At 43.5% G+C, this 10,318-nt stretch overlaps 1 protein-coding gene across 5 annotated transcripts in view; it reads left to right on the top strand.

Moving 5' to 3' along the window:
* SPECC1 (sperm antigen with calponin homology and coiled-coil domains 1) overlaps window positions 1–10,318 on the top strand; it is an 86,964-nt gene that overhangs the window by 23,881 nt on the left and 52,765 nt on the right. The window contains exon 1 of one of the 5 annotated variants that reach the window (XM_088177033.1): window positions 3,611–3,677. The exons of 3 other annotated variants lie outside the window; for them this stretch is intronic. In XM_088177033.1, coding sequence (XP_088033159.1) covers window positions 3,626–3,677 — 52 coding nt within the window. In that variant the 5' untranslated portion in view covers window positions 3,611–3,625. Of the gene's footprint in view, window positions 1–3,610; window positions 3,678–8,166; window positions 8,360–10,318 lie in introns of those variants that run through there. One more of the 5 variants, XM_088177034.1, reaches the window with a different exon arrangement.

Raw genomic sequence — 10,318 nt, 5'->3', positions numbered from 1 at the left:
CTGAAAAAAATACCAATAGTCCCACTAAAATGGTGTATTGTTGCTAAGAGAACTAACAGTGAGCACGACAGAGGGCACAGCATGTTCTAGGGAACATAAGTAGGAAAGGAGAGAAGGTTTTCAGCTGCTGTATTTTATTGCAATGGCATTCCAAATAGTCTGATTGTGATCAAGATGCAATGCTGCCTGTGGAGCCAATCCAAGTGAGAACATTCCAGTAGCTGGGAAATGCAGATGTTTGTGTGCACAGCCAAGTGTGTAAATCTAGAAATTTATTCTGAAATCACTTTCTTTTGTTTCTTCGATGGCCTTCATCTGTTCTGTGTTTTCCTTTCATGTCTTGACTGCAGGCATTATGTCTCCCCCTTGTTTGGACTTTTTTGTCTGCTACTCAAGTGAGTGGTTTGATAATTTTCCTGAAATTATATTCTATTAGTTCCAGCCACACTCTGGTGGTACTCAGTTGGTGTAATAGTCTTGTGTGAGGGAATTTAAAGGGAAAAAGGTATAGAAATACAAAGGATTAGGTTTCTTTCTTCTTTGGGTGTGACTGTACACCATTTGTGTGTTGACCTTGAGCAATAAGACATGTTCCAAATAACAGATAATAAATAATTGACCTCAAAGATTGGCTGTTGAAATAGAGTTGTTTCTCTGCTGCCCTTGGTGGAGTTTCAGTTATTTATTCCAGCCTTTTATTGATGGAACTACCCCTGCCTGCCCTGTTGGGAGCTAACACAGTAAATCATCAACAACTTAAAGGGGAATGAGGCCAAGCCCGTGTATCCATCCTTGGCAAGTGGAGCTGAACAAATGGAGCTGGAGCCTGATTCTGGCTGAACTTCTGGGCTGTGATGTTTGCTTTTGTAACTCCTTGGCAGTTTTGAAACCCCAGGCAGTGGGAAATGATGCACAGGGAGAAATAAATGTCTTGTACTCAGCTTCCTTATCCACAGTGTGATGTCTTCCCATGTGCTGTCCTGAAGTGGCTGTTTGGGTTTGTTAAAACCAAGCTTACAGAGCTCTGGCATTGTTTTTAATGTCTCAGGAGATGAAAAAGAGCTGGAAAATTGTAAAACATGAGGGAGAGTTCACTAATATTGGAAAACATTGATTTTCATGCATGTACTTGTAAAGCCATCCAGTCTATGAAGCCATATAGCAAAGAAATTATTGTAAAATGCAGAAATAGAGAAGTTTGTATATTCATGACAAACTAGGACTCTCTCCTCCTAAGGTTCAGGATTGTAGGAAATCAATGACTTCAGATGCTGCTCCTTTGAGGTCTGCAAGCCAAATAACCTTAAAAAATGCAATTTCACAGAGAATTTCAAAGCTTCTTATGTGATCATATACCTCTCAGGAAGAGCATGGCAAGACTGGTATGCAAATGGAAAATTTGAGGTTCAGGCAGATGAAATTACTTTCTCAATGGAGCCTGGAAGTCATTCCAAATCCTTGCTCTGAGTTCTGTCATTCAGTCCATACAAACTCCCAGTTCAAGCACTTTCTGAAAACTTCCCTGGAGGCTGTCTGGTTTAATCATGTTCCTGTGCTGCTTTGATGTGATTTCAGTGACAGCTGCTATTATCTGTCAGGTTGGACAGGAACCAAAAAAGTCTGGACATCAGAAAGGAGAAAGCCAGGATGTGGGCATGGCACAGTCCAGTCACACATCATCCAGAAACATTGAGAATATTTCAGCCATTCCCATTTCTCACAGATATATTGATTTTTATATCAAGTGCTGCCAGCTCCAATATGAGATATCAGTTATCCTTGAAATGTAATTAAGAGATAGCTGTACTTTGTTTTCTCAGACTGCTTCATCAGCTTATTTTTTATAGCTAAATAAAGGCTAAGCCTCTCTAGACAGTTTGATTTTTGCCTCAGAAACAATAGGAAACTGTCAGTAACAATGCCATTATCACCTACCTTAACATTTATAGAAATTCTGGTTGTTTCACTGACAAGCTCAAGTTCTCTCTAAAGCCCAAACCATGAGACAGGTGCTGTACCTTGCCCCAGTGACAGTGGGCTGTGCTACATCTTTGGAGGCTGGGAGAAGCCAAGATGGAAGCAGGACTGTGAGGGGTGGCCTGCTGTGTCACCCCCTGCTCCATCAGAAATTAACATCCATTTTTATGCATAAAATGGGAAAAATCAATACTTGGCCTGAGTTTTCAGCCAAAATAACAAAAGCCTGTTGCTTTCTGTGTGTTCCTGCTGAGTTGATCCACATCCAAGGCTGGAGATGGTGCCAATCCAGGAGCATAGAGGAGGGGAGCTCAAAGATATTAAGAGTTTCAATTATCTCCTCAGCATCTCATGTTGAGGCTCTGAACTCTGCAGGTTACCTGAACAAAAGCTGCTAATCCCAGAATGGAACATTGCCAGCATTGGAAATGAAGCTGCTCTGCAACACAGGCTGTTGTAATAAACCCAGGAAATTAAATAGGGAAACAAAAATACCAAGAGGTTTGGCATAATCAGGGAAAACTATAGAAGGGCCTGAGGCTTCTATTCTGTTGTGGCACAGTTTGGGTTGAACAGTTTTCAGCTCCAATAAGGAGGGGCTCTGTTTTGATGAGTTTTTCTGTGATTTGTCATCCACATTCCTGCCCAATAATCAGAGTTAATGTCCCAGTGACTAAATGTGATACCTGTGTACCAATTCCTTCCTAGTGCTGGTAGAGCACATACCATTACTCCATTTATCCATCATTGCTTTTTCATGTCGTTTATGTGAAAAGTCTTGATTTCTCTCTAAAACAGCTGCTTGCAGCTTTTCTGTGTAGATAGTGCTGGTATTCAGAAAAGAGAAACTTTAACTAGATGAAGCCAACTGGTCTCTGCTAGCTCTGGTGTTAGTGCTGGGAAAGCTTGAATATCACTGGTGAAACTTGTTCACCTGTGGCTGATTCCAGAGGGGAGGCTGGTGTGTGGTTTTATTGCACATTGCACTCATTAGATATGCTCCTTTCCCAGCAAAATTGAAAATGTGGCACACTAAGGATTTCAGAGCTTCCTGCATGTTCACAGAATTGTTATTTTCAGCTTGCTGTTTAATAATAATATATGGACTCTATCAAATTTACTGTCTTCTCTCAGCCAACTTCTCTGCTTGGTGTTTACCACTTTCTGGTGTGGGGTAAAAATTTAGGTTAATGTGAAGCTAATCCAGACCAGAGCTGTCCCTCTATGGTCAGAAAATTCAAGAAAGTATCTTTTATTTAAAAGCTTTCTTTAAAAAAGAAAAAATCCTTGGAAAAAAAATCTAACTGACAATTCAGTAGTTCATAAGATGCTAATGCACCCCAATTAGGACAGGAAAAAGGAAAGTGATTTCTGTTGAAGGACAGCTCTCTGACCTTGGGGCCCTTTCACTCTGCCATACATCAGCTTTTGACAGCGCCTGCTTTTTGTGATCTGTCACATCAAAGCACTGCTATAGGTTTGGGAGAGGCTGCTGCACTTTGCATTCAGGCTCGTTACTGTCTCATTTTTCTTGTGAACGATAGTGCCGAGTGTGAGGGACACTAATGAGATCGGTATGTTCTGTTCCACCAGGCTCCACTGCAACCAAATGGCTGAGCTCATCTGGGCTTTCCCAGGAGCTGTAAATATGCTTCAAAACCTCATCTGGAAAGCCACTTGCATTTTGCTCCTCCTCCCAGGTACAAGACACAGCTCTTGCATAATTATTCTTTCTTACAGAGAGATTCTAGCTCCAAAAGTGGTATAAAAAGGAAAGGAAGACTCAAAATATTGCTTTGTAAGGCTGCCATTCAAGTTGGCAAGAAATGCTGCAGGAATTTAACATGCAAAGCAATGGAAATGTGTCTGCATTTACATCCAGAGCTCTACATGCAGCTGGATATGAATATTGACATCTACACACTCCTATAAATATCTGCAAGGATGTTTAGCATATTGCTACAAATATGAACCTGAACCTCCCTGGCATTCCTTAGCAAAATGTTTCCTCTGTGTGTGATTTCCCCAGATGTCAGGTAGTCAGACTGAGTTTCAGCACCAGTTTGGAAGATTTCACCCACTATCCTCTGAAGGGAAAGCTCATGATTTGAGGTAGATCAAATCTAGCATTCCAGATATAGGTTATGGCTGCTACTTGTCAAGTTTCTCTTAGTTCTTCTTACAAGGATTTTTTTCTTGCCAGAGCCTGAAAATACAGTTGTTGATTGGTGATGCCTTTGCTGAAAATATTCTTGTATTATATTTATTGCTGTTGTTTTTTATGTTCTTTGAAGCTTTGCTCTTTCCCTCTGTGAGCCATGGATAGTTGTGCATCCTGCAATGGCTTGGAATGGAGGCTGCTGGACATGACTGTTCTTCAGGCAGCTTTTTCCTCTTTGCTAAGTGGCAGTGTAGTGAGACCAATGCATTTAGAGGCTGGCTGGTAGGATTTCTGATACCTGATCCTGTTATGGATAACAAGCTTTTTGAGAGCCATTCACAGGCTGGCTGCAGCCTTCTTGCATTATTAAACAAGTAGGAATTAACTTCTGCTGACAACACTATCTGCAGAATGTGCCCTTTTCAGTTTTCTTGCTGTTCTAATCTCCTGCAGAATTTACATTTCCTGTGCTGAATCTCTATTAACACATTCTGATATTCTGCATTCAGCTTCTTGTTAAACCCACCTGTGAAAGGGCTCCTTTTCTCTGTGTATTCCCCTGGGAATGACTTTGTTGGCACACGTGAGCCCCTCTGGGACCTGAGCCAGTTAAGAGGATTCAGTGTGTGGTAGGAACACTGAAATGCTGAATCTTGAAGGCTGTAATGACTTAACTCATTAAATTGTTGACAGTTAATTGGCTCAAGGCAGCACGTATAGGAAGGATTCATTACAGCTGTAAGGGAACTGTGGTAATCCCAAAAGCCTTGCTAGGGACACCTAAGCAGAGAGGGGAGCATGCCTGGATGCTCCAGGAATAGCACAAATCTAGGATCTCTCAACTTATTTTCATTTCTTTTCAGGCTTCTTTACTGAAGTTGTTCAGCAAAGTCAACACAACCCTACTCTGACTACCTGCCCTAGGTTAATTATCAGCTTTCCTTTAGCTGGTTTGAAGAGAAATGATCCTTAACACAAATTCTCTGGGCCTAAATCTATTGCAGCCAGAATGCCTTGGCAGAGGGCCACAGTGTTTGCACTTAAAGAATGGGAGGGAGAAGGGAAGGAAAGCAAAGCTGGCCTGGTCTGACAAGTATGCAGATCAGGGGAGGGCTTGGCATTCCTTGTAGTATTTTTTTTTCCACTGTTTTTTTCTCAGCAGCTTTTGACTTACATTACATTTTAATACTGTAGAGTAATAGGGGAGGGATTGACAGCTCCATCTCAGATGGGTTCCTGGAAAGTTGTTGTTCTGTGCCATGAACTGTGACCTCACCAGATATCTTTACTACAAAAAAATTGTTTCTGGAATGGTTAAAAAAGCTTTTGTTCATCTGGGATTCAGCTCTAGATGTTATATTCCTAATCCTTTGGGGTCCAGTACTGTTTAGTTCAGCATCAGTATCTGTAATGTCTTCAGACCTCAGACATCTGGAGAGACTGTCCTGGCCACTGCAAATCTCAGATTTGGTGGCATCTTCACACTCGTTCTCATGAGCATGGATTACAATTTGAGCAGAAATTACACTCATTCATTTGCTGTGTTATGAGTAGGATGCAAAGAAAGTTATGCCTGGCAAGTTCTGTCATTTGACTATAGGGTTGAAAGAATGATATATGTCACACCTTCAATAATTAATTCTCTTTCTCACTATATAGGAAAGGAGTGTTTGTGCAGTTTTATTGCCAGTTCAACAAAGAGCAAGGGGATGAGTCAAGTTTCATGCTTAGGAAGAAACCAGTTAATCTGCTTTGTGGAGCTGAAATAAATTCATTCGCTTTTATACCCTTATTACTGAAGAGAAAGGGAAAGTAATGTAAATTGTTCAGATAACAAATAGTTGCCTAAAGATTTAGCCATGCATCTGTTGTAATTTATCCTGGTCCCCGTGTCATTCTTGCTGTTATTCCTTTTTCTTTTTCCTCAGCTTGAGCTGCAAGCTCTGTAAGAAGTAATCTCTTATACATGCCTTCTGCTCAAGCTGTGGCTGTATTTAAAAATTTGTGCTTTACCTTTCATTATGGACCTGATCTAGAAGTCTTTGGCCTGATGTCATTCTCCCTATCATGGTGTTGGAATGTTCTGACTTAGGTTTTGTGCCACTGTCAAAAATAACAGATTGGTTCTTCCAGTCCTGACTCTTCTACAGTGCTCAGATTTCAGGTGTGTTTGCTCTGAGTCAGTGATAACCTTTCATAATTACTCCAGACTTGCACCAATGCTGCACTGGGACTTTGTTACCCTGTTCCCTTCTGTGATTACAGAAATAGAAAGCAGGTGATGAAGTAATAAATGCTCAGCTTCAGGATTTATCAGCCCAACAGACTCTTGCAGCTAATGCAGCCCCTCAGGTGAGTCCTGTTGAAGAAAGGCAGAAGTCACTCTTTAGTCTGTAATGGAAGAAAATCTCTGTGGGAGATACATTTCAACAGCAGCTGGAGGAAGTTTGCATCTGTACCTTGGAAAGGGCAGCTGAGTACCCACCACAGTACTTAAGAGATCATAAGATGACTTTTAGAGAGAGAATGCACTATCACTGATTCTTTTTTTATAGAACTTTGATGGCTTATTCATTAAACAAAGCATTTTCTGTTTGACACGTCATAAGACAGGAGTAGACAGGAGTTGTTTCATGTCATGCAGATACAGACAGCTGTATGAAAACTTTTCACTTCATCTATAAATTCTCAGAGGAAGAACAATGGAAAGCTTAAGACTGACAATGAACTCATCCTATTAGATTGAAATATTAACTAAATTCTGCTTCTATCACATTGAATGGTCTCCAGATACTTTTATCTGAAGCGATGGATTCACAACTAGATAGATTAATTCTCCATGTTTTTATTATCAGGCTGTTTTGAGCCTAGGAGACACACTAGTTTATTATTTCTGAATTTGTTTTTAACCCTCTTGTTGAAACAAAGACTCAAGAGGATTCTGTTAATTATCCACATGATGGAAACTGATCACTGGAGTCATTCAGTATCCTTGTTTCCCGTGTACATCAGGGCTCCATGACAGTGGAACATCTTGATTTTTTGAAAAGATGGGCTGTTGGCCAGGCTCTGAGTGGGCTTGTCCTATGCAGCTGCTCTTGCAGTGCCAGTCACAGGCAAAATTATTGATGATAGAGCTATGGTGTGAAATCTGTTCCTGTTTGTGCCTGCAGGTCTAGATGTAGTAGTGTCTGTCAGGTTTGATTGTTGTTTTATCAGCATAAGGGGAAACTTGGAAATAACTGTAATAGATTTCTAGGAATAAAGCACCACATCCTTACTTCAAAAAAGAGAAATAGATTTGAATGCTATTCACTGCATCCTGTATATTGTTTGATATAATAGGGATGTGAGCCTGCTGTGCTGTTCTCAGCATCAGTGGAGGCTGAGAGCAGCTGGGGGTGCTCTGCTGACCCAGGAATAGCCCCAGAGGATATCAGAACAGATCTGATAGATGAGACTTGTCAGAATGGATTCCTCTGAAAACCTGGCCATGAGCCCTATCTCCATTTCAGCATCCTTTGGGTATCTACGTTTCCACGAGATGCTGAGCATTTCTGAAATTGGGTCCCCTCATTTTTGTGACGGTTAGGAGCTGCCCTTGCCCAGACATGTCAGTGTTGTGCTCAGCAGTGTAGTTAGATCTGTGGGCAGGGTCTGTTCGCTCCATGTTAAGCATGCTTCGAGTGGTGGAACTGGGAGAAAACCAATGTCGGCTTCGCTTTGGAGACATTTGTCTGCTGAGGGTCCCTCTGCCCTTTTTCTCCCCCAGCCGCGTTTCAGGGTTTTGCTTAGAAATACCCGTGTGCACCGCCCGGGACGGGCTCTGTGCCGCTGCAGGGCGGGGAAGCCGCGGTGCCGGCGCTGCCGGAGCCTCGCTCCGTCTCGGAGCCCGCGGCCGGGCCGGAGCGCTGCAGCTCCCGCGGCGGCCGCTGGGTGTCCCCGGCGCTGCCCCGCTCGTGCCTGCCCAGCCCGGCCGGCAGCGGGGCCGGCGTGAGGGAGGAGGCGGCGCCGCAGCCGCCTCGGCGGGGGCCGCAGCGCGGCTCGGCCGCCAGCAGCAGCTCGGAGAGCGCTGCTGCCGCTCCCCGCCGGAGCTGCACGGGACAGGACAGGCAGCTCCGGGCATGAGCGGGGCTCCGGCGGCCTGAGGGAGCTCGGGAGGAGCCGGGCGGGCGGCGGAGATGGGCAACCAGCCGGGCAGAGCGGAGGAGCACGAGCAAGGTGTGTGCGAGCGGCGGGGGGCGGCGGCGCGGCGGGGATGGCGTTTTGTTCTGTGCCCGCTGAGCCGGCACGGGGCTGTTGTCACAGCCAGTGCTGGTGGCTGCCAGCCTGCTGGGGACACCGCTGCTGTGTTTGCCTTGTAAATGCGCTTTATTGCCGTTCCGTACCTGAGATCACAGCACCGTCCTTAGGGGAGCTTTTCTGAAAGGAATCCTTTCGAACAGAATGCCTGCAAGGGAGGGACCCTGCTCGCTGACAGATTTTTTTTTTTTTTTTTTTTTTTTTGGCATAGTCTGCATGATGCAGCTAAAAAGTTACAAAGCCGATGTAGTGATGTGCATAGAACTTGTCAGGATCTGCAGCTTGGCTGTGTTAGCCTTCACCATTGTTCGTGGCCTGAGGCCTGAAATTTTCCAGGCCTTAGAATTTAAAATGATGCCTTTGTGGAAGGTCTCCCACCATTGTCCTTTCAGAAGTGTAGCGCTCTGCATGTTAATCAGGAGCAGATTTCATAGAAAGCTGAGAGCTGGTATCAGGTAGATCGCATTCCCCGTGTGCCAAATGTCTGCACCGTACACCAGCACGGCTGCTAATTTTTTCCTGATGCCGTAGTGCTGCTTTGGTTGCCTTCTGATTTATTTTGCTTGTTTCTCAAATGCTGAATGAGGGGGGGAGCCCCGTAGGTCCACTGATTTCTGCTGCTTATTTCTCAGTTTCTTTCCTAATTTAGAACCCTCTAACACACATCAAACCACAATCGGTTGTATTTCCTGGCACTCCGTTTCTTGCTGTTGCCATGGTAATTTCATTCACAAAATCCCATTAAAGTTGTTATTGCTTGATCAGGGGTTTCAGTGAGTTCGGGTAGATGTGTAGGTATTGTTCTAAGAGCAAACACAAATGTACCTGATCTGTGGAATTGTTAGCCAGGGCTGCATTGCTGCTCAGGGATCTCACAATAGATCTGCCAGCGAGTGCTGGAACAGCAGTGAGGTGTAGTGAGAACTCTCTAGCACTATGTTAATCACCGGGCTAATGAAGAACACAAAAGCTGCCAGTATCCAGTCACCAGAAGAAATGCTGCCCTAAGGGAAAGTTAAACTTTAGGCTGGGGAGTATGGCTGCCTACATCCCCAGCCCCTGAATTCCTCTGGCCACTGCCAGCCGTGAAGTTTGCTGGAGCTAAATGTGTCATTTAGGAGGGGCAATACTGATAATAAACTAAAGGAGAGCTGGATAATGGCCCGGGGAGATACACTGCTGACTTCTGATCAGTTGGAGGAAACAGACTCTGGTTTTGCAGGGCCATTTGAACAGCTTATTGCTATTAACACAGATGATAAATGAGTGTGCAGACCCCTTGTGGATTTGAAAAATCGCTTTCATCCTTTGTTTTCTCTTGATTTATTTTTTTATTGAAGAGGAAGGAGTTGTACTTCTGTTGCACCTAAGCAGTTTTTAAACTATTCTCGGTTTTTAAGTGTAGGCTGTACTAGGTCTCGTCCTCACTGTTTGTAAGGTATGAGTAGGACTAAAAAACAGTGTTTTATATTGAACTATGTGTTCAAAACTCCAATGTTTAACCATGAAAAAGAGTCGGGAACATTCCTGCTGACAAAAAGAAGAAAATCTGACAACATATTCCTTATTGTGTGTGAGAACTCTGGCTTTGGAACTCAGAGTTTGTGTTTTTGACAGCTAGGATGAAAAAACTTACTTCTCACAACAAAATGTGATACGTCGTTGTATCTCTGAGTTCTTTTTCTGCTTGAGTGAACTTAATTCAGCTCTCATTCAGGAGCACCAACATCATGAACAACTGTGGTACTTTTAAACTTGTGTTTTGGAATAACCAAGCTAAACCCCAGGAATGGATTGCTTCATTGATCTAGCTCATGAGCCAGCTTTTGCAACAGACAACCAATTTCCCTGAGCATGACATTCAGGGTCATCTTGTTT

The sequence above is a fragment of the Sturnus vulgaris genome, chromosome 21 (genome assembly GCF_052056855.1).
Source record: "Sturnus vulgaris isolate bStuVul1 chromosome 21, bStuVul1.hap1, whole genome shotgun sequence".
NCBI classification, from domain to species: domain Eukaryota; kingdom Metazoa; phylum Chordata; class Aves; order Passeriformes; family Sturnidae; genus Sturnus; species Sturnus vulgaris.
This window is presented reverse-complemented; position numbering and strand designations above follow the sequence as displayed.